Raw genomic sequence first — 22,530 nt, 5'->3', positions numbered from 1 at the left:
GTAATATGTCTAGGAAAAAAAACTCTTTTGATCACTTATATTTGATATGTACACAACATAACAAACTCTCCAAAATTTGAGATAATTTTAAGTCTCCACTCTCTTTCTATAATATAATATACACATTGTTGTGAATTCTTTATAAATCACACCAATAATCTTGATGTGTGGAGCAAATCGAATAAGCAATCAAAACGTGGAAATAGCAATAATAATCACGAACAAAAGATAAGTAATAAAACTGTAAAGAACACGAAGCAATTGTTTACCCAGTTCAGTCAAAACCGACCTACTCTGGGGGAGAGAGCCACCCTCCGTTCCACTATCAATGAAAAGCTTGATTACAACGAGATTCAATACAAAAGAGTTGCAAGAATTAGACTTCAACCCTAATTCTACCCTTTTCCCAAATCTCTTCCCGTGACCAAGAGATTTCAATGATAAGTGATTACAAGATGAAAGAATCAACACCCAAAACCTAGAGATGAACCAAGAGTAACCCTCTTAACCCTAGCCGCCGTTTTGGTGAAAGAAACCCTCAAAACTTCCTCTCAAAAAACAGAAAACGTGACCCTTTAAATACCCTGCAGTGATTTCCGCCCGAGGCGCAGCTTTTTCCGCCTGGGGCGGAAATTTCCGCCTGAAACACCAAGATTTCCGCCTGGGGCGGCAAAACAGAGAGCCCCCCTTATTCTGCTTCAAATTTCCGCCTGGAACACAGGTTTTTCCGCCCGGGGCGGAAAACAGCAAACTAGTGTTGTTTTTTCACGTTTTCAAGGCAAATTTGCAACAATCTCCACCTTGCCTTTAAAACGATGGTGATGCCAACTTCCCATCAACCACCGTGCTGCTCTCTCCACTTGTTTACACCATACCCTCTTCGGCCCCCGGAGTCTACCTCTCCGTACTCCCGAAAAATGCTTGCCTCCAATTGCCCTTGGATTTTTAGGACAATACACAATGTAAACCATACCCTCTTCAAACCCCGGATTGTAGCTTTCCGTACTCTTGAAGATATGCTTGCCTCCAACCAACCTTGGAATTTTTAGGTGGTTTCACAAGCTGCAACCTCAAACTCTCCTTGTGTCCAACTACCTCCAGCAGTCTAGCAAGTTACCAAGCTTGATCACCGTTGCTTCCACACAAGGTCTTCATAGCCATACCACTTTGGTGTACCTCCACCTCAAACCGAGATTCCTCCACCAAAGCCTTAAACCGGTATATCCACCATGTCTTCCACCTTGTAACGTAAAACTTTTCAACTACTCCGAAACACACATCAAGTCATTGTTAGTCTCCAACACTTCCCGGTTTAGTTCCACCACCTAGTAAACTTCATTTCACTAGTACAACTAAAACCAACCGATGTCACTAACAACCAACCGAAGTTTCACAACTTATCCACACCATGAGAATCACAACTAGTAACAAAGCTCAAGAATAATACCTCGCATTGTGTGAAAGAAATTCAACCATACCTTGAACCTTATAAGCTTTCCTGTCGCCAAGATGAACAAACTCCACCTTCAACTAGCTCTAGGGCTTCAAAGTACTCCTTCCTCAAAACACATGTGATCGGAGCATCCAAAGTCCATGACTTCAACTCCATTGATTCCCAACTTCACCACACTAGCACATCCGCATTCTCACAGTAATAAAGTTGTTGTTTCGAACGTAATCCTGAGTATTATTACCACCGCCTCTCCAGGCTGATGTTGAGTATTATTACCACCGCCTCTCCAGGCTGATGTTGAGTATTATTACCACCGCCTCTCCAGGCTGATGTTGAGTATTATTTCACCGCCTCTCCAGGCTGATCAGCAAGCTATGAGTGTCAACTGGTGACTATGAGTGCTCCCACACTCTCATAGCCTTCCTCCTCATCAACGACAACATGAGCTGACGAACTACCGCTGCCCCTTCTCTGAGGACAGTCCTTCTTGAAGTGACCCGGATCCTGACAATAGAAGCATCTGAACCTGCCACCATTATCACCTTTTGGCCTAGACTTTGACCCATATTTCTTCCCCTTTCCTCTACCGTCGTTCTCACTTCTATCCCTCATCACATTTAACCCTTCCGCACTATCATCAACCCTCAAGTCTCTCAACTTTGTCAACTCCTTGGTCCTCAAAGCTGATTGAACTTCATCCAATGTGATAGTACCTTCTTTGCCATAAAGCAACGCATCCTTGAGATTTTCAAGTGATTTGGGTAAAGCACACAACAAATGAAAGGCCTTGTCCTCGTCTTCCAAATTCACGTCAATGTTCGCCAAGTCGTCAATGATCTTGTTGAACTCTGAAAGTTGCTCCACCACAGGCTTGTTCTCCACCATTCGAAAGAAAAATAACCGTTCTTTCAAACACTGCTTATGTGCCAAAGACTTCGTCATATACAACGCATCCAGCTTGGTCCACATAGCCGCCGCAGTTTTTTCTTTAGCTACTTCCCTCAACACATTATCTGCGAGGCACAAGATAATGACACTCAAAGCCTTATCATTCATCTCGCTCTTTTCTGCGTTCGAGAGAGTATTTGGCATATTCGATATGCCCAACAATGCTTCAACACACTTTTGTTGTGTTAATATTGCCCGTACCTTCACCTTCCACAAACCGAAGTCATTTTTACCGGTGAACTTCTCAATCTCCCACTTAGAACCCATGATACTTAATTCGTTTGATCCTTTGCCCCACGGTGGGCGCCAATTGTTGTGAATTCTTTATAAATCACACCAATAATCTTGATGTGTGGAGCAAATCGAATAAGCAATCAAAACGTGGAAATAGCAATAATAATCACGAACAAAAGATAAGTAATAAAACTGTAAAGAACACGAAGCAATTGTTTACCCAGTTCAGTCAAAACCGACCTACTCTGGGGGAGAGAGCCACCCTCCGTTCCACTATCAATGAAAAGCTTGATTACAACGAGATTCAATACAAAAGAGTTGCAAGAATTAGACTTCAACCCTAATTCTACCCTTTTCCCAAATCTCTTCCCGTGACCAAGAGATTTCAATGATAAGTGATTACAAGATGAAAGAATCAACACCCAAAACCTAGAGATGAACCAAGAGTAACCCTCTTAACCCTAGCCGCCGTTTTGGTGAAAGAAACCCTCAAAACTTCCTCTCAAAAAACAGAAAACGTGACCCTTTAAATACCCTGCAGTGATTTCCGCCCGAGGCGCAGCTTTTTCCGCCTGGGGCGGAAATTTCCGCCTGAAACACCAAGATTTCCGCCTGGGGCGGCAAAACAGAGAGCCCCCCTTATTCTGCTTCAAATTTCCGCCTGGAACACAGGTTTTTCCGCCCGGGGCGGAAAACAGCAAACTAGTGTTGTTTTTTCACGTTTTCAAGGTAAATTTGCAACAATACACACACTCCTCCACTCTAGTTCATTCTGCTGCCTTTGAATTGAAAATCTGAGTGATTGTGATCGATATATAGAAAAAATATCTAAGTCCTCTCATGCATCCAAGGTACTATATATTTTTATTTATTTTTGCCCTCATACTATTCATTCTTTTCTTTTCTTGCTTTTTTGTTCCAAATAATTGAACGTGTTCAATCCTTTTAATTTACGTACTCTTCTTTTTGGCTTTTAATATCTTTGAATTTAATGAATTTATCTAATCTCATTATTAAAATATATATAGGAACATGATGAACAACAAAGATTGGAGGTTTGAGCAAGTAGCTCTGATAACAACGATATTTTCTATGTTGTTGACTATCATTGCTGTAATGAATATATCGTCATCATATTTGGGCAAGTTCATGGCAGAACATGACACTATGGTGATACTCTCACTTGTTGTTCTTGTTTCATTTTTTCAAATAGCAATATTTTGTATTATACGACATCATCAACTCTATGACAACAACAATGCCTTGATCCTAGGCATTTTGATGCTTTCATGGATAACATCAAGTATAGAAGTCAGCCTTATTTCATATATAGCCGCGTTCATCACTCTTATCTTATGTTGTATTCCACTTACATGGTTCGCTATTGTTAACTTGCATCAGATACCAGATGCAATGTTCGGAATTATATTCTCGTTTTGGATTATGATTCTAGTAGTATCACTTTTGATTTCCTAGTAACATCATTATGATAAATATGTCAAAAATTTGATGATACAATGTCATTTATGATGTTGGTTTGAATCGAATCTATTTTATTTTGTATTTAATTTTTAAAAATATATAAATTATTCAGCTTATCAAACTATTGATATTTGTATTGAAATTCTACTAAACAACCTTCATCATTATGTAGGCATTATTTGCAAATTGTGTTGGTAGTTTAGGATGGCTCTTCTTGCCGCTTAATCGTATTATCTTATAATATACAAACTCAAAAAGAAAAAGTTTGATGATTTGTCTTGTTGTCAAATCATTATAATTGCGAGGTTGACGATGACTTCTCTTTAGGGCCCATGTTTCTTTTATCCCAAACGTTAAACTTTACTCTTTAGGGCCCATGTTTCCTTTTGGAATCCCAAACGTCCACTAATCTTGTCCACAGCACTGCCATGTCCTTCGCATTTAATAATTTCAGGCACCAAGTACTCATGTGTGCCTACAAAGGACAACGACCGTGCACTTGTTGGCTTGGCGATTAGTTCTGGGAGAGGTGTCACTTGGTGATGTGTGTCATTCTTTTGTTTGAATTTTCTCTCTTTCTTGGATTTTCCGGATAGGAACCCCGACAAAAAGCATGCAGGTTGGATGCAGTCTGGTTGCATTGCACATGTTGGCTGAATGCAGAAAGATTGAATGCAGTAATCCGAGCTTTTTGTTTCGGGGTTTGAAGACTTCACGAGAGTTGGACTGACGGTGCACCTTAGAGAGAGATCAAAATCTGAAAGCATTATATGACTGTTTTCTCTCACCAACACATTCTCAAGTATAAGGTCTCTAACTCTCTATAGATTTTCCCAAGCATGTGCAAGTACGCCAAAGCAAGGAGAGCTTCAGCCACATAAAACCTGCAAACCAGGAAAATGTAGATCAAAGAAATGGCAGTATACTTATACCCTGTTTGGTTAAGTGATTATCATATAAGTGCTTATGTATAAGTTATTTCTATAATAAAAGATAACATAAAGTGAAATTGTTCTCATATAAATTGTATGCTTTCATAAGCTATCTTGGAGAGCTTATGGAAATAAGCTAAAAATAGGTTATGGGCATGTCATAAGTTGTTTCCATAAGCTCTCGCTCGCAAGTACTCAACAATGTTATTTGGTCGTTTATGCAGCTAAAACCTTCCCATGTTAAATAACATAGCAACGCATGAGGTTTGGACTTCTAAAAGGATGTTTATAGAGTAAGTAAGAAAATTCAGGAAAATGAAATGAAAGAACATACCATCATTTGCTATATGCTCCCCATCAAATTTAAGTATAATATCATTTTTTTTCAAAACCTTGTAAGCATTGGAAAGTGGATTTATTTTGTTTACGCATATGGCAGGCTGCATACCAAAATGGTTTCTGAGGTGCACATTTTCAGTAGTCTGGCATGACAAACCCAGGGAGCAAAATCCAATGTATTTTCCATTTTCTTCTACACCAGATATAAAATGCTTAATTACAGGTACATGTATTATGTAACTGCAACATCAAATATGAAAGAAAGTAATCTATTATGCAGAATACAAGTTTCCACAGATCAACAGAATATCAAATACGTCATGATAGTTTGCAAGGTTTGTGCATTCCTAGCCACCATTATAATAGCTCAGCAAGGTCGTTCTTGGCGACCCTTCCCTGTTTCCCCCGTTCTTGGAGTAGAAAACTGAACCGAACCGTGACAATGGTTCGTCCCGAGCCAAACCAAACTCAGAAGGAGAACAAATGCATTAGAGAACACTGCATGATAGGAACACATGATCCAAAAGCATCGCATATTGGCATTAGTGCAGCAGCAAGTAGTGGAACCTGAAAAAAGATGATAAAATGAATTCACAAAATCAGAAAACAAACTATACGCAGAAATAGTGAAGTGAATTGAAGATGTAAACTTTCATTGTGTACAAGTATGCGTTAGAACTTAGAATACACAGTTTATAAAATTTGAACATACCGCACCATGTAGGGAGAAAATGTGAACGCCTATCTACTGGTGAAGTTCCAACTAGAAGCAGATTCAATAATGGAGCATAGCTAATCAAATGGTTTTCATCTGAGCCACTGATTGCAAATTCAAAAAAATTCTCAATTTCTGCTAAGCTTCCATCAAATTCAAAAGCTTAAAATTCAGTTGCAAATTAACAGAGGACATCAACTACACACATAGCAAATGCAAAACGACATGCTGCCAAATCAAAAAATGCAGACACTCCGAGAGTCTAGACATCACAAAAACAGCACCCTAGCTGCAAATTTCACAGTCATAGCTCCCTATCCCTTCCAAAACAAATTGAATTAATCAAACTACAGTTCTGCACTTCCTCCACTATAATATATAGCTATCACCACAATTCCTAGATTAAGCCTCCTGAAACTCTAATACCTTAAGCAATCCTTTGGGTTAGTAATCCATTGCTTTCTTTATTGAAGTGGACTATGAGAACATGCCATATGTTTGTAACCATTGTCAATGTATTGGTCACAATATTGAAAATTGTAGACGAATTAAAGCCCCTGACCAGGTTGTAGCTGAACATCACCAAACCAAGAGGAAAACTAGGCAGGAACCACAACAAACTTTTGTTCAAATTAAGGACAGCAGGACTGCCAGGCCTAATGAACCAGTTTTGATTATTGATGAATCTTCAAGCCCCATTAACAATGGTAACATTTGTAGGCGCAGCGTGAGCCTAACACTCCGTTTCTGCAATAGGCGCGGATTGAGCCTATTACACAGTTTCTTGCACACACACAAACACACAAGACGTAGAAAATCTGAGAGAAAGAAGATGATAGATGGAAAGTTTTGTTGCAATCTATTTTCATTAGTTATAAGCACTTTACAACATTTATTTATAGCAATGACTTGTAACAGAAGTAACTGTCACAAAGCCAATCTAACTGCCTGCACGGTTAAGGCTCTAACTAACAAACCAAAACAGTTATGGATTATACAAAAAATACCAGTTGGATAATATTAACGCACATTATAATGGTGGCAACAACTTAGATCAAATTATCCAATCACCTTATATGGAAATTGCAAATGATAATGCACATGCAAAGGTTAGCATAAACACCTATCCTGTTAGTCAAAACCAATCTCTAGAAGTTGCAAAATTTCATCAATCTTGGGTTAATAGATTGAACCTCAAGTCCTCAAGCTTATTTCAGTCAATAATAGAGACAACCATATTCCTAATATCTGGTGCTTATGTTCAGTGCACATCAATCCAAATGTCATTGCTATAGATGAACAATTTGTCTCCTTTTTAATTGAAGATCGTTATAAAGTTTTTGGAATCACTGCAGTTTATGCTTCAACAAATTACATTACTAGTTGCCTTGGTGTTTAGTTGGTGACTTCAACACCATTTTGGGATCTAATGAGCATAGAGAAGATTTTCAAAACTGGACTGACAATAACAATCTGATACATATTCCAACGAGAGGAGCAAACTTCACTTAGAATAATGGTAGACGAGGAAATCAGCATACAGAAAAGAGGTTAGATCGAACAATTTGCAATCAAAGTTGGTAAAGAGTGTAATTCAAGGAATGCTCATGCAAAGTATATCTGTCTCCGACTGGCCTGTGTCTTTAATTAAAGAGATTGAACAATGTCTGAGGAACTTTATATGGAGTGGAGACATTAACAAGAGAAAGATGGTCACAGTTGCTTGGCACAAAAGACAACAATATCTATGGTGCCTAAGAGGGATAAGCTCATGTGGAAATATTCAAGTGCAGGCACCTTATCCTTTAAAGACGCTTATCATTTTCATTGTACAGCAGGTCAGAACTTACACTGGGCAAATCTTATCTGGAATAGAGCAATTACTCCATCTAAATCCCTCTTGGTATGGAGGTTGATGCATAACAAAGTTCCAACTGATAATAATCTAATGACTAGAGGATGCAACATTGCCTCCATTTGTAGACACATTTATAACTGTCGTATCGGTGTTGGAAACCAATTATCAATCCAAAGTGCAGGTGCTATATAACTCATTACTACTTCAGCCTATATAAGGAGAGCCAGCATTTTTACAGAAACTTAAATAATCTAAATTTAAGATAGCATAAAACACACCTCCTGTATTTAAAAATCAAAATCAATGAAAGATGGAAGAATCTTCCAACTGAACTATCGTAACAGTACATATAACTACACAACATATTCAAATTACACAAACTAAAACAGTCCCCTATTCCTCAAAACCTTTTCCTGTCATGTTTCCAACATTTTCATTTTTGTTATCTCTTCTATTTGCTTTCAAACTCCTCATCCAAAACACAATTACCTCTTCATTAGGAAACGAGACGGATAACTTGGCGTTGATCAAATTCAGAGAATCGATATTTAATGATCCATATGGAATATTGGCCTCTTGGAATAGTTCAATTCACTACTGTAACTGAGACGGAATTACATGTAGTCCCAAGCATCAAAGAGTTACAGAGTTGTATTGATTCAATCTCTCCCCATGTTGGCAATCTCTCTTTTTTGAGAAACCTCAACCTTGCAAACAATAGTTTCTTTGGAAAAATGCCACAGGAACTTGACCGGTTGTCAAGATTTTGCAGATACTCATTCTCATTGACAAGTTGCTCTAATCTTAAAGCCTTATTCTTAACTGGAAATCATCTGATTGGTAAAATAACCAATTGGAATAAGCTAGATGTCTCGGAGAATCATCTATCCGGTGACATTCCTGGAAATCATCTTGATGGTGGTGATAGTTAGCGTGGTATCTGTTCTTCTCATGGTGAATAAAGTATTGTTTTTCTCATTTTAATGGAATAAGCTAGATGTCTCGGAGAATCATCTATCCGGTGACATTCCTGGAAATCATCTTGAAGGTCAAGGTCTGACACTTCTCTCAACAGTTTGGGGTGCTCAGGCTTCTCCTCCCAAATCCCTAGGTCAGACTTTTGTTTTATTTATTTCCATCTTAGAGGTACGTAGTTCTCGACTGTAAAGGAGAGGATGGAAGACTTAGTAACTTAGCAATTACGTAAGCTTTTGAATTACAAGTAATTCTATGTTCTTTCATTTCATTTTCCTGACTTTTCTTACTATATAAACAGCCTTTTAGAAGTCCAAACCTCATGCATTGCTAATCGCCGAACCAACAAGTGCGCGATCGTTGTCCTTTGTAGGCACACGCGAGTACTTGGCAACTGAAATTATTGAAGGCGAAAGGACATGGCAATGCTGTGGATTGGTGTGGACGTTCGGGATATTCTTATACGAACTCTTGTTTGGTTGAACACCATTCAAAGGTTCAGTGAACCGAGCAACCCTGTTTAATGTTGTTGGACAGCCTTTAAGGTTTCCAGAATCTCCTACTGTCAGCTTTGTTGCGAGGGATTTGATCAGAGGTTTACTTGTGAAAGAGCCTCAACACTGACTTGCCTATAGACGTGGAGCTACCGAAATCAAACAGCATCCGTTCTTTCACAATGTGTTTTTAAGGACAATCACATTATTTTAAGGAAAACATGACAAGACATGTTTGTTTTTTTTCTCTTATGTCATATAGTATAGGACAATCACAATATGTTATGCAAGAATTTCACCACTTGTAGCAAAAATTGAAATTTAAGGTCAAGAATGTGGGAGACAATGACACACCTCAATGAATTCTTTGCTGCACGAAGAGACATTCAAAGAAATAGTTGCAAGGCAGCAACATGAAAGTAAGATGTTTACAACAAACGAGAAAAAATATTTATTATCATCAGGAATATTAATTGTTTATGGTCAAGTGTTTGATACTTGGTGGAGGGGATGAAACCTGCAAGGCAACTGGGTCCAATGCATCCTACATAATCAAAGGCAAATATAGTGAAAAATCAATAAGTATATATATCCAGACAGAATTAACGAATCAAATAGATATGTAATTTAGACTCACCTCATTTAACACACCATCGATGGATATATATAGCGATGTTAAAACATTGTTAGGTTTGATGTTATGCACGAATTCCCTCAAGTTGCAAAGACCCAAAACAAATATCCAAACATTAACTTCAAGTTGACTAGAAATATATTCTCAAAAAAGAGATATATAGTAGGTCCTGAAGCACATATACTATCTCTATATTTACATGATAATAGATTCGGAGCATGCATCAATATTAACATCCTTCAAGTTAGAGCAAAATATTAACTCCAACTCCTTAAGTCGAACACTTGAAATATCAATCTTCTCAGGCATATTGCAAAAGTATAACTTCAAACTCTCAAGAAAAAGGAATTTTGGAAACTGTTCAAGAAACCACTTGTTTGTCACCGTCCCCCTTGTGTATAACTCTTTCAAATTTATGCACCTATCAAAATCAATCTTAACTGTTGTGTCAGATACACAAGGCCAATAACATAAATTCTCAAGACTCTCTCGGAGCATCAATAGAAACATCTTGTATTCCTATAGCTTCAACACTCTTGAGCTTTTGTAGACCGCCGGTTGTCAAAGACTTCAATTGCTCCTTTGTGCCATCATCAGAGCCTAACTAACACAAAACAATATCTCAAAGTTATAGACTGTATCAGTGGACAAAAAGAAATGAGGTTGTTTATTGCATGTAAAGTACAAACCACAATGATAATACCCTCAATGAGAAAAACTTGATGGAATGATTCATGAATGTTGGATCAATCTTGATATACCTCTCTAACACCACATTGGCAAGACATGGTATTGGAACTCCTGACCTACCGATAATACATCTTGGGAATACTCTATTATCTCAACACCACATTCACAAGCCAATTTCAACCAAATATCAACATCATTTGAAATGTGGTCAAGTCCAAAACAATCCACCTTGACCTTAAATTCTTTGATAGTCAAGCTTTGGTCACGAAACCTTTGGATATTCCTTTTCACATAATCACAAAATCCTAACATCTTTCTCATCCTTTCACTATTTTCCATTGGTTGTGTGGGAGACTTTTCCATGAATTTACTAGTACAGAAAGACAAAATAGGAAAAGTATACCATGTGTCTAACCAAGCCTTGGACAAAACACTTGTCTTAGCAGCATCTTTCTTTGGCAACCTTGACAAAATGCAATGGAGAATTATTTTTGGCAGACTGGATAATCGATCTTCATAATTCATGTCATGTGTGCATGTTATTCTAAACGGTTTATTAGTGTTACTGTTAGTTGTTAGAAATAATATAAAACCATTGATATAGCTCTATCCTAACACCTTAAGGTTTTGGGATAATCGGTTATTTGATATGGTATCAGAGCCTCTATGACTAAGTGGTCTAGAGTTCGATCCCCGCTCCCCTCACTTTCTAATTAAAAAGTGGAATTTAAGCATATGGTAGATGGACCTATGCATTATCCACGCTTCAAGCCCAAGTGGGCTCTTATAGCTCTGATATGGTATCAGAGCTATATCAATGGTTTTATATTATTTCTAACATTAGTAAGAAGGGGCTAATTTGAAGATACAACAAAACATTACAAAACTAATTAACAGAAGCTGTTAGTGTCAAATTTTAGTGTTAGCAAATTCAGGTTAGTTAGTTTTGAAAAGTTCTATAAAAGAATTTTAAAGTTATTATGTATAACTTTTTATATAATGCCATATATATATGTGTTAGTACATAAAGAAAAACCAAAAACATTCATATTATTCGGTCCACACTAAAAGGGCCTCAGCACCAAACAGATAAAAACAATGTTAATAACTAATTACTATATTATTATTCTTCTTTTAAAAAAACTATCTAACTAAAGCTTATAATAATGTTGACCGTCTAGTAGATTGTAAGACCTTTGAAAGTTAGTTGTTTTTCTTGATTACGTACCAATATGTGACTAATTCAACATATATGACTTTGTGTTCAACCTGAATGAAAAGTAGTTACTATTATGCCATAATTAATCATCATAATATATAAATACTAATCCTGTTAAGTGTATTAGATCAATCTCTCATTTCAATTTCAACTCTCACTTTCTTCTCCTTCACGCCACTACTAACTATGTCTTCCACCTCAGTCAACGACGCCAAACACGGTTTCTCCCGTCCTGAGATGTACAAACAAAACCTTGCTGGAACAGTTGAATCCTATGATCGCCATGTCTTTCTCTGTTACAAGAATCACAAAACATGGCATCCGCGTGTTGAAGCCTCTAAAGATGATCCTCTCCCTAAATGCATTGCTACTGCTTTTAAAGCTCGCAAAAATGACATAGTTGTTAAGGTAATTTAATTACTAATTCATTACTTCAGTTGCTTAATTAGTATCTAATTTTGGTGTTATAATTTTAGATTTTACGATTTGATTGGTTTGGTTTGGTTTGGTTTGATTGTTTGTAGACCAAGATTACTGTTTGTGAGGCGCGTGAGGAGGATGATTTCTTCGATGGCGATGTCTTGATTTTCCCTGACATGATCAAATACAGGTATGTTATTACCAAATTAAACCATGGTTCAGCTTAATTTGCAGCTTAGAGTATAAGCACTCATCAAATAAACTCATATGAATAAAGCTATTTCTGTAAAATAAGATAAAGTAAAGTCAAATTGTTTTTCTATAAGCTGTTTTTGTATCCTATTTGAGAACTTATAGAAATAAGTTGAATATAGCTAATGAACATGTCATAGATTCATAAGTTTTTTTTGTAAATTCTCCCAAACGTTTGATAAAAGCTTATCTCATAGATAAGCTCAAATAAGTCAATTAAAATAGACCCTTATTAGTTCTTAAAAAAAGTAGTAAGAGGTTAAGGACATGTATGTACTCCCATAGGTTATCTTTTTCTTGGTGCAATTTTTTCAATGTTGAGTCACTGAATGTAACTAACTTTGCTAACTGAAAAAACTAATTAAATAATAAACTGATCAACTGAATTAAGATTATAAAAGATCATTCTTTTTTATTTTGATTAAAGATTTCAACTTTTTTTTTAACTTCATACTGAAAGGGGTTTGAAGGAATCAGATGTTGATAGCTTTTTCGAAGATGTTATGGTGGGTTGTAAATCATGGGGTGGCGGAGTGCAGGATGCGATGACCGGTTCATATATTTTTGTGTGTGCTCATGGAAAGCGCGATGTACGGTGTGGTGTTTGTGGGCCTATTCTCATTGACAAGCTCAATGAAGAAATTCAGCTCAAGGGATTGAAGAACAAGATATTTGTTATGGCATGTTCTCATATTGGTGGCCATAAGTATGCTGGCAATTTAATCACATTTAGTCCTAGACCAGATGGAAAAATTATGGGTCACTGGTAAGCTCTCACTCACACTTGTATTATTGATCATATTAGAATTAAGGAACATGGTTTTGATCTGATGTCTCGTTCAGTTAATCAATACAATGACGTTATGATCCGATAGTTAAATTGTAGCACCTAATATATAGTTAATTACAGGTATGGTTATGTTACTCCTAATGATGTGCCTGCCTTGCTGGATCAACACATTGCCAAGGGAGAGATCATACACAAACTATGGAGGTACCTTACCACTTATTTTTAATTTTTTTATCCTTTAATCAAATTTTGCTTAAAAGAAAGGGAGATTAAATTTTGCTTTATGAAATTGTTTCAGAGGCCAAATGGGGCCACCTGTTGCTGAACTTAAGGGAGAAAATGACCAGAAGAGGGCTAAGGGAGTAGAAAGTAGTAACAATCTTAGCAACAATGGTTAAGTAAGGGGGGAATGGTTAAGTAAGGGCTGAGTGTCCTACGTTTTTAAAAATTCAAAACGGGGGAATGTCACCCACTTATTCTAATAAAGATTCTGAAAGAGAATGTGATGACAAGAAAGCAAAACGGGTGATGGCCTTTACAGGAAAGTATGAATCTGATACAAAATCTTGTGATGAAGAGGTCTCCTACGAAGAACTTGTTGTGTCCTATAGAGAACTCTGCCTCAAAAGTGAAGAAATATGCAGAGTTATTGAGAAACAATAGGTGACCATCAATCAAATGAAGGCAGAAAGATATGAAAATATGTCAAAGATGGATGGGCTCCAGAAAAAAGGTAAATCATCTGACCTCTGATCTTGTTGAAGCTAAGGAAGTCATAGAAAAACTGAATGCAGACATTTGGCGTTTGAGAAAATTTTCTGATATATTGTATAAAGATGATGATCATCTAGATAAACTACATAGAGTTGATGGTCAACTAGAAGAAATTCTAGAGAAAAATGTTCTAAGGCCTAAACGTATTGAGCTTAGCTATGAAAATGTCAACAAGTACAGAGGCTTAGCTATAGAAATCGAAGCTTTTTTTTGCCTTGAAAACAAACTTCGGTTTCTAAAGACCGAAATTTACTTTGAATTTGCACTAGAAAAAATTCGGTTTCTACGAACCGAATTTTTCTGCGAGGACAAAATTGGAACGTTGGGGGTTTAAAAGAATCACGGGTGGTCGGGAGAGAAAACATCTTTTAAATTTTTATGCTTGCACTAATATTTGGCTAAAGGTAAATAATAAACAAAAATTAATTTTTAAAAAATGGATGGGAATGTGTTAAAAAAACTGGTTGGAGAAATAAAAATGTATTTAATTTATCTTTAAAATACTGGACAAATATTTGTTATTGATAAATATATAAAAAAAATACACAAATGGAGGAAATGAAGCCTAATTTCTTGGTTTTGTTTAAATATTGTTAAGTTAATATGGTCTTTATTTACAAGCAATATTTTTCGATGCTTAAAAAAAACAATATTTTTCAAGTTTTTTTTTTATTTTATTTGTAAGTTCTTCTCTATCATTATTATTAAAAAACAAAAGTTCTCTACCGTTGTGTTATTATTTTCCTATATGTGAATAATCCATATACAATGATTTTATGTAGTAGTGTTGATTTTTGTATTTTTTTAAGAGTATCAAATTATGAATTGTATTTAAATATACATTATTTAATTCGTGTAATAGAATTTATATGAATGATCTTGTGAGTTTAGCTGAGTTAGCAGGACATTGCATTATGTATGTAGGGATTGGAGTTCGAACTTCGGTCTTCCCACTTATCCACCATAAAGATAGAATTTCTAGCGACTAAACTATTTGACAGAAAAAATTACTTAAACCAACCAACTATTTTTCAATACAATTTATTTGTTTTGAATAATTGATTGAGACAATTCTTTAGTATGTATTATTTAATCTATTTCAATTGAAGCTTATCATTCAAATCGGTCCGTTCATATTTTAAATAAAAAAAATATTTTTCATAGAAAAATAATAATTCTGTTTTTTTTTAAAAAAGAAATTAAAAAAAAAAACGTGCATCGCACGGGTGAAAACACACTAGTTATTATTATTACGATTAGATTTTATCATACATACACGTCATCGGTTTCACTTATTTTCACAAATAATGACCGTTGATTTATTATTAGAAAGCAACCAACGATGGACGATGGAAGTGATTACACGTCATCGATCCGCCATTTCACCTATTTTCTCAATCAACACGTCACCGATCCGTGCCCTTTCACCTATTTTCTCAAATAATGACCGTTGATTTAATTATTAGGAAACAACCGATGAACGATGGAATTAATTACACGTCATCCGTTTCACCAATTTTCTCAATTAAATAAGGATCCGTACCAATTTTTACTTTCATCTTTTTTCACTCACTCTCTTGTAACAAAAAAAGACTCGCTCTCTCTCTCACACATTCTCACCTGTCACAGTCATCATCCTCACCAATCAATCACAATGCTTACTCATTCCCTACTCCCATTAATCACGCCACCATCCCAACCCAAACCCAAACCCCCCAGGTACTCTCTTTATGGATTGTTGACGTTATCTTTTCATCATCTCCTCTTATTGAGTTTCTTCGTAAGCGTGGAAAAAGTTTCCGCTTACGGCCAACTTAAGCAAGAACACTCATTGCTTCACAAGATGCTCTTATTCTTCGAAGTCTTTTTTGCCTTTACCTTTCTTTATACGATGCCCAATCGGGAAAATGAGGCGGCTATTGAGCATCTTGGGTTGGTTACAGCCAATGTTGTTGTATCTAATATGATGATATCCATGGTTGATTCCACCATCATGATAGTCACAATTGTATTGTGGGTGCTTGTTTTGGTCCTAGACATTATTTTTTTAGCAAAAGATGCATTTCACCAGCTTTGGGAAAAAAGATTATATTGGTTGCCAAAATCAGAAAAAACACTTGAGGAACAGATTCGGATTGCTGAGGAAGCACTTGAGCGTGCTCGTGACCTACGCAGCCGTGCGCATGTTTTCTACCAAGAAGCTAGACAACGATGAAAAAGTAACTGTAAAATTTATGTACAGTGTCATAGATCTTATTAAGGAAGATTCCTATAGTTAGTATTTTTTCTTATCAAATTAAAAATGTATCATAATTGTTGTTTATATTATTCTCCACTAAAAGAATCGTAAAGTTGATCGAAAATATATGGAAGAGACTTTGAGGTTTCGTAAAAAGGCTTTTAGGTGAATTTGAATTACAAAAAAAAAGTTTGTGTAAATAACAAAAAAAACTGATTCCCGTATTAATATTTAAGCAAAAATATACAAGTTCCCGTTGAAAGTTATAAAATAAATAGGTCTTCGTATAAATATATGACTAAAAATATAGAATCTATAAAAATTATAAAATAAAAATTACCGTAAAAAAATTATAAATAAGTAGGTCTTCATATTAATATGAGTAAAAATATAGAAATTATAATGTGTCAAAAAAAAAGTAGAAATTATAAAATAAAAAAGTCATTTATATAGAAATATCCGTTCCCATAGAAATTACAATAAAAAATAAGCTCTCGTATTGATGTATAAATTGAAAATATGAAATATATGTCCCTAAAAAATGTAAAAAAAAGGTGACTAACTAACTCATAAAATCATAATATCTGCAAATAAAATGTAAAAAAGGTGACTAACTAACTCATAAAATCATATCGATAGAAATATATGATTAAAATGTATTGTCATACTATAAAAAACATACCAAAAATAAAATAAATAAGATTTTGGAATTGAACATGCGAAAAAATATATGACCATAAGAAAATTGTTTCAACGAAGAAGAAAAAACCAAAAAGATTTTTAGAAGAATTTCATAATGTATTTCCTAATTCCTAATGATTCCTAATGATGTATAAAAATGTGATACTCAAGAGCAATATTTATAGCAAAAAAAGAAAAGCAATTAATCATATCAATTATTCCCTTAATTCGAGGAAGTAACTGAAACAAAAAAAAATCATTAATTTATTTCTTAGGGGTATATTGGATTGGGATTTCATGGAATTTTAAAAGATTTTTTTTATGACAAAAAAATCTTGAGGTATTAAATCAAAACTTCTACAAAAGCTTAAATAAATCTTGTAGTATTCAATTAAGACAAACAAATTTTTTTTTCCGGGGCAACAAAATCTGTTAGTATTCAATTGAGATTTGTTACTACTTTTAAAATGTCTATTGGTATTCAAAAGTCTACCGATTTTGATGGATTCTTTTTTGAAATGGATTTTGAGAGACTTTTTAGTTGAAAATACACTTGATAGACTTTTTCAACAATCTCACCAAAAGCCTCGAGACTTTTTGAACTCTCCAAGACTTTTTTCTTTCATCATCACTGTATCAAACTTCTTCTTCTTCTTTATTACTTTCATAGATCATCACTGTACCCGATTTTTTCTTCTTCTTCTTTTCTTTGTTCACTTTTTCAACAATCTCACCAAAAGTCTTGAGAATTTTTCAAACTCTCCAAAACTTTTTACTTTCATCATCATTATATCAGGTTTTTTTCTTCTTCTTTACTTATCAAATATATTTTTTTGCAAAAAATATTTTAACAAATTCTACATCTTTTTTACAAATTTTTGATTCATTACAACTTTTTACAACAAACGAATTTTTTCCGTCACATTCATCTGCTTTTGTTTCACATCAATGGTGGTGGTGGTGACTTTTTTATTGGTGATTAGAAACATATACGTAAAAAAATAAATAAAAAAAAGTAAGGGTTTTTTTTGGCTAAATTGCAGTTTTGGCCCTCGCGTTTCATAATTGTGCGATTTTGGCCCCCCATATCCTTGTTGACTATTTTGACCAAAAATTGCTGACACGAGTGATTAGAAGAAAAAGTGGCGCGTTGTTAAGAAACGAAAAAGTGGCGCGTTATTGTGCAAGTAAGTAACTGTGAGTCGTTTCTTGTTCTTCAATTCATCACGTAAACGTGACGGATTCTAATTCCATAACCATCAGTTTCAGGCCTCCATCCAACTTTGAAAAGTAGCTAGTTACTTAAATAAATACTAAACCAACACAAGTTAATTAACTTTATTAATCCAATTAATCAACTACTTACCATAAATGCTGCGGTTAACTCGTTTCATTACATCATCATCATCAATTTCTCATTCCAATTTCAACTCTCACTTTCTTCTCCTTCACACTGCAACCATGTCTTCTTCCACAACCACCACCGTCATCGATGACGACGCTAAAAACGGTTTCTCTCGTCCTGAGATGTACAAACAGAATCTCGCCGGAACCGTTGAATCCTACGATCGCCACGTTTTTCTCTGTTATAAGAATCATCAAAATTGGCCTCCTCGTGTTGAAGCTTCTAACGATGATCCTCTCCCTAAAAGCATTGCTACTGCTTTTAAAGCTCGCAAAAACGATATCGTCGTTAAGGTCATTAATTAATTAGTTACTAATTCATTATTTTAATTTCTTAATTTGTGTTCAATTTTTGGTTTTTTGTTAGTTTGCTTTTGGATTTTGCGATTTGATTGTTTTGGTTGTTTGTTTGTGTAGACGAAAATTACAGTTTGTGAGGCGCGTGAGGAAGATGGTTTCTTCGACGGTGATGTCTTGATTTTCCCTGAAATGATCAAATATAGGTATGTTATTACAAAATTAAATCATTGTTATGCTTTTTTGTAAGTGGATTTATTAATTGATTGGTTAATTCTTAGTTTAAGCACGTGTTTTGGTTTGACTTATTTGAGCTTATATACTACATAACTCATAAGCACTCGTGAGTCTGTTTGAGAGAACTTATACAAATAGCTTAGGACATGTTCATAAGTTGTCCAAGATAGCTTATGAAAATAACTTATAACTTATATGAAAACAATTTGGGCCCGTTTGGATTAACTTATTTTTGAGTTTATTCAAACAGCTTGTGCAAATAAATAATTTTTTATGTATTATTATAAGTTAGTTTATGATAAAATAGCTTATAAAAATACAATTTTTACTAGTGGGAACTTATAAAATAGCATAAAACTTAATTTATATTGCATAAGTTGTTTGCATAAGCTAAAAAATAAGCTAATCCAAATGGGCACTTTAGCTTTATTTTATTTTTTGTTATTGAAATAACTTATACATAAGCACTTATCATTATAAGTTGCAAATTAAGCTATTTATCGAAATAGGGCTGAAGTAATAAGAGTTTAACTTTTTAAAATTAGAAGTAAGAGTTTAAAGGCAAGTACTCCCATAGATTGTCTTCTTCGTTCAACAATAAGCTCATGGCTTTTTCAAGTAATGGTTGAAGTTTTAAAACAGATTTGAGTTGACTTTTGATGTACATATTTGTTTTTGTTAAACTGAAACAAATGAGGTCAGTATCCTAGACATTACAAACTTTTGAAGTTTTGGATGATTTTCAAGTAATGGTTGAAGTTTTAAACTAAGGGTTGTTAATGTGTTTCACAAGTGTTGAATGCGAATTAGATTTTTATGTACTGTACTTTAAACAATGATGAAGTGTTGTGGATTTGGTTATAAAATGAATTGAGATTTTGATTTAAGATTATAAAAAATCATTCTTTTTTATTTTGGGTTAAGATTTCGGCATTTTTTAACTTAATAATCTTTATATTGAGAATGGTGTGTTGTGTTCTTGTTTGATTGAAAGGGGTTTGAAGGAATCAAACGTTGATAGCTTTTTCGATGATGTCATGGTGGGTTGTAAATCATGGGGTGGTGGAGTGCAGGATGTGGTGGCAGGTTCATATATTTTTGTGTGTGCTCATGGAAGTCGCGATGTGAGGTGTGGTGTTTGTGGGCCTGTGCTCATTGACAAGCTCAATGAAGAAATTCAGCTCCGGGGATTGAAGGACCAGATATCTGTTATGGCATGTTCTCATGTTGGTGGCCATAAGTATGCTGGCAATTTAATCACATTTAGTCCTGGACCAGATGGAAAAGTTATGGGTCACTGGTCAGCTCTCGCACTTGTATTATAGATCATCTTATTTGTTTCGAAGGATTTTACTGTTGATTGTTAAATTGTCACACCTAATAATTAATTGCAGGTATGGCTATGTTACTCCTAATGATGTACCTGCCTTGCTGGACCAACACATTGCCAAGGGAGAGATCATACAAAAACTATGGAGGTTACCGCTACTTTTTATTCTGCATTTTTTTCTACCCTTTAATCCAGTGTTCTTTTTTTAAATAAAAAGAAAAACTAGCCAGACACACACACACAAAAGGGTAAAGGCTCTAGGCTAAGCACAAGAGGTAAGCTGGGTGCATATATTACATAGTCTCTGCACTGCGAAGAAAACACCAATGCAACAATAGCAAATGATAAGCAGAACCAGTATATCACTAACAGAAAATAGCATAACACCAATGGACACCAAAAGCATGAGAAATAAACATCCTTCTCTAACTAGACGACATTATTTCTTGTAACTTCCTGCTGATATGTGATCCATATTGTTGCAGCGGTATGACAATTACTCCTCTTGATACCAACGCCGCACCCTTTCCTTTTTTATGTCACACGTATTCCACCTGCTACTTCCAATTGGCTTGAGTGCAGTTTATTTGTTCACTCCACTAGCAATGCATTACATGTCCAGCAGCATCCCTCTCCTTGTTTCCTTTTTCACACGAACTTGTTTCCTTACTCAACACCATTTGAGAGAATGTGATTAATGCATAATCCAGCCTTAAAGACTCCATAATTTGATATTACCGAATTGATTCAATATCCAAGTCTTCCATGGGTTTCCACATTACACCAATGTTAAACAAATTTTCGTTGTGATCTTAAAATAGTGAAACAATTTGTCCATGAAGATATTGTACTGTTGAACCACACAACTTTCCCACGGTCGAGCTGACTGCTAATAGTATCTTCCATGTTCCTTTGTTACAGTAATTTTCTCTTGAGCTTAATTATCCCAATCACTAATTTCCTTTCATCACAATCAAATAAGTGTAAATTGTTCATAAATTTAGACGACATAAGTTAAAGTGTGTTTTTAGAATTATATTCTTAAACTACTTTTCTTTTGTTTATTAGCCACGATATATCCAGTGGACTTATGAAGATGATTAATGTTAAGATTTCCACAAGGATATATACATTAGCTGATTTAAGGACTATTTGGAATTTGAATAATTGTAGGCAACATCATCCTTCTAGTATGGGATGCATTATAATACAAATCTTAATACTTTTAATATTAAACTGAATCTCCATTTTGTTTGTTGTGCGCAAATTAGATTTTGCAAGTTATCTTGTGGATGAATTTTCAATTAATTAAAATTTACTTGTAAGGGAGGGTGATTAAATTTTACTGTATGTAATTGTTTCAGAGGCCAAATGGGGCCACCTGTTGCTGAACTTAAGGGAGAAAATGACCAAAAGCTAGCTAATGGAGATGATACTCACAAGATCAAGAAGAAGAATGTAGAAAGTAGTAACAATCTTAGCAACAATGATGACGTGGTTGGTTGTTGCCAAGGTGTTAATGGCGTTTCTTGTTGCAGAAGTGAAAATTTTGAGCAAAACAAAGTAGTTGATGAAACCGCTCAGGGGAGCAAAGTATGTTGGAGTTGGCCTGCATTACAACGTGATATTCTTACAGCTACTGGTATACTTGGAGTTTTAGCAGCTGTTGCCGTTGGTTACAAATTTTGTAGAAAGTCAGGCTGAGAGCTTGGAGGGTTCTTTAGTTCTTACTGTTCATCAAGAAATAATAACGAACCATTCTATGTAAGTTATATGTACTCACGTCTATATATTGGAATTGAAGAGATAGTGAAATCTTGCTAGAGATGCAATTATGAAATTTTTATGTATTATATGTTACCAGTTTTCTGGTGAATTTAAAATTACTGTGATAGTTGAACTTTAGCTCTGTACACACATCTATATATTGGAATTGAAGAGATATTGAAATCTTGCTAGAGATGCAATGATGAAATTTTTTATATATTATATGTTACCAGTTTTCTAGTGAATTTAAAGTTACTATGATAGTTGAACTTTAGCTCTGAAACTCATTACTTGTCTTGATTTTGTTAAAATCTTTTCAACAGCGATCATAGATAGAAAAACAACAAAGGGGTATCATATTTCATG

General features: G+C 35.0%; 2 protein-coding genes and 1 pseudogene across 2 annotated transcripts; 2 read left to right on the top strand and 1 right to left on the bottom strand.

The window, feature by feature from the left end:
- Positions 1-9,899: 9,899 nt before the first annotated feature.
- On the bottom strand, positions 9,900-11,279 carry LOC123904060 (annotated as a pseudogene).
- Positions 11,280-12,004: 725 nt separating this feature from the next.
- On the top strand, positions 12,005-15,185 carry LOC123906650 (altered inheritance of mitochondria protein 32-like). Its single transcript, XM_045956605.1, has 5 exons — positions 12,005-12,381; positions 12,498-12,583; positions 13,106-13,411; positions 13,556-13,639; positions 13,734-15,185. Exons 1-5 carry the CDS (start codon positions 12,160-12,162, stop codon positions 13,831-13,833), a joined length of 798 nt encoding a protein of 265 aa, XP_045812561.1. The 5' UTR covers positions 12,005-12,159; the 3' UTR covers positions 13,834-15,185.
- Positions 15,186-18,253: 3,068 nt separating this feature from the next.
- LOC123906649 (altered inheritance of mitochondria protein 32-like) lies at positions 18,254-22,409 on the top strand. Its single transcript, XM_045956604.1, has 5 exons — positions 18,254-18,827; positions 18,951-19,036; positions 20,062-20,367; positions 20,462-20,545; positions 21,762-22,409. Exons 1-5 carry the CDS (start codon positions 18,501-18,503, stop codon positions 22,099-22,101), a joined length of 1,143 nt encoding a protein of 380 aa, XP_045812560.1. The 5' UTR covers positions 18,254-18,500; the 3' UTR covers positions 22,102-22,409.
- Positions 22,410-22,530: the final 121 nt, after the last annotated feature.

This window comes from Trifolium pratense, linkage group LG2 (genome assembly GCF_020283565.1).
Source record: "Trifolium pratense cultivar HEN17-A07 linkage group LG2, ARS_RC_1.1, whole genome shotgun sequence".
Classification (NCBI taxonomy): Eukaryota; Viridiplantae; Streptophyta; class Magnoliopsida; order Fabales; family Fabaceae; genus Trifolium; species Trifolium pratense.
The sequence above is the reverse complement of the archived record's forward strand: the minus strand, read 5'-3'. Positions and strand labels throughout refer to the sequence as shown.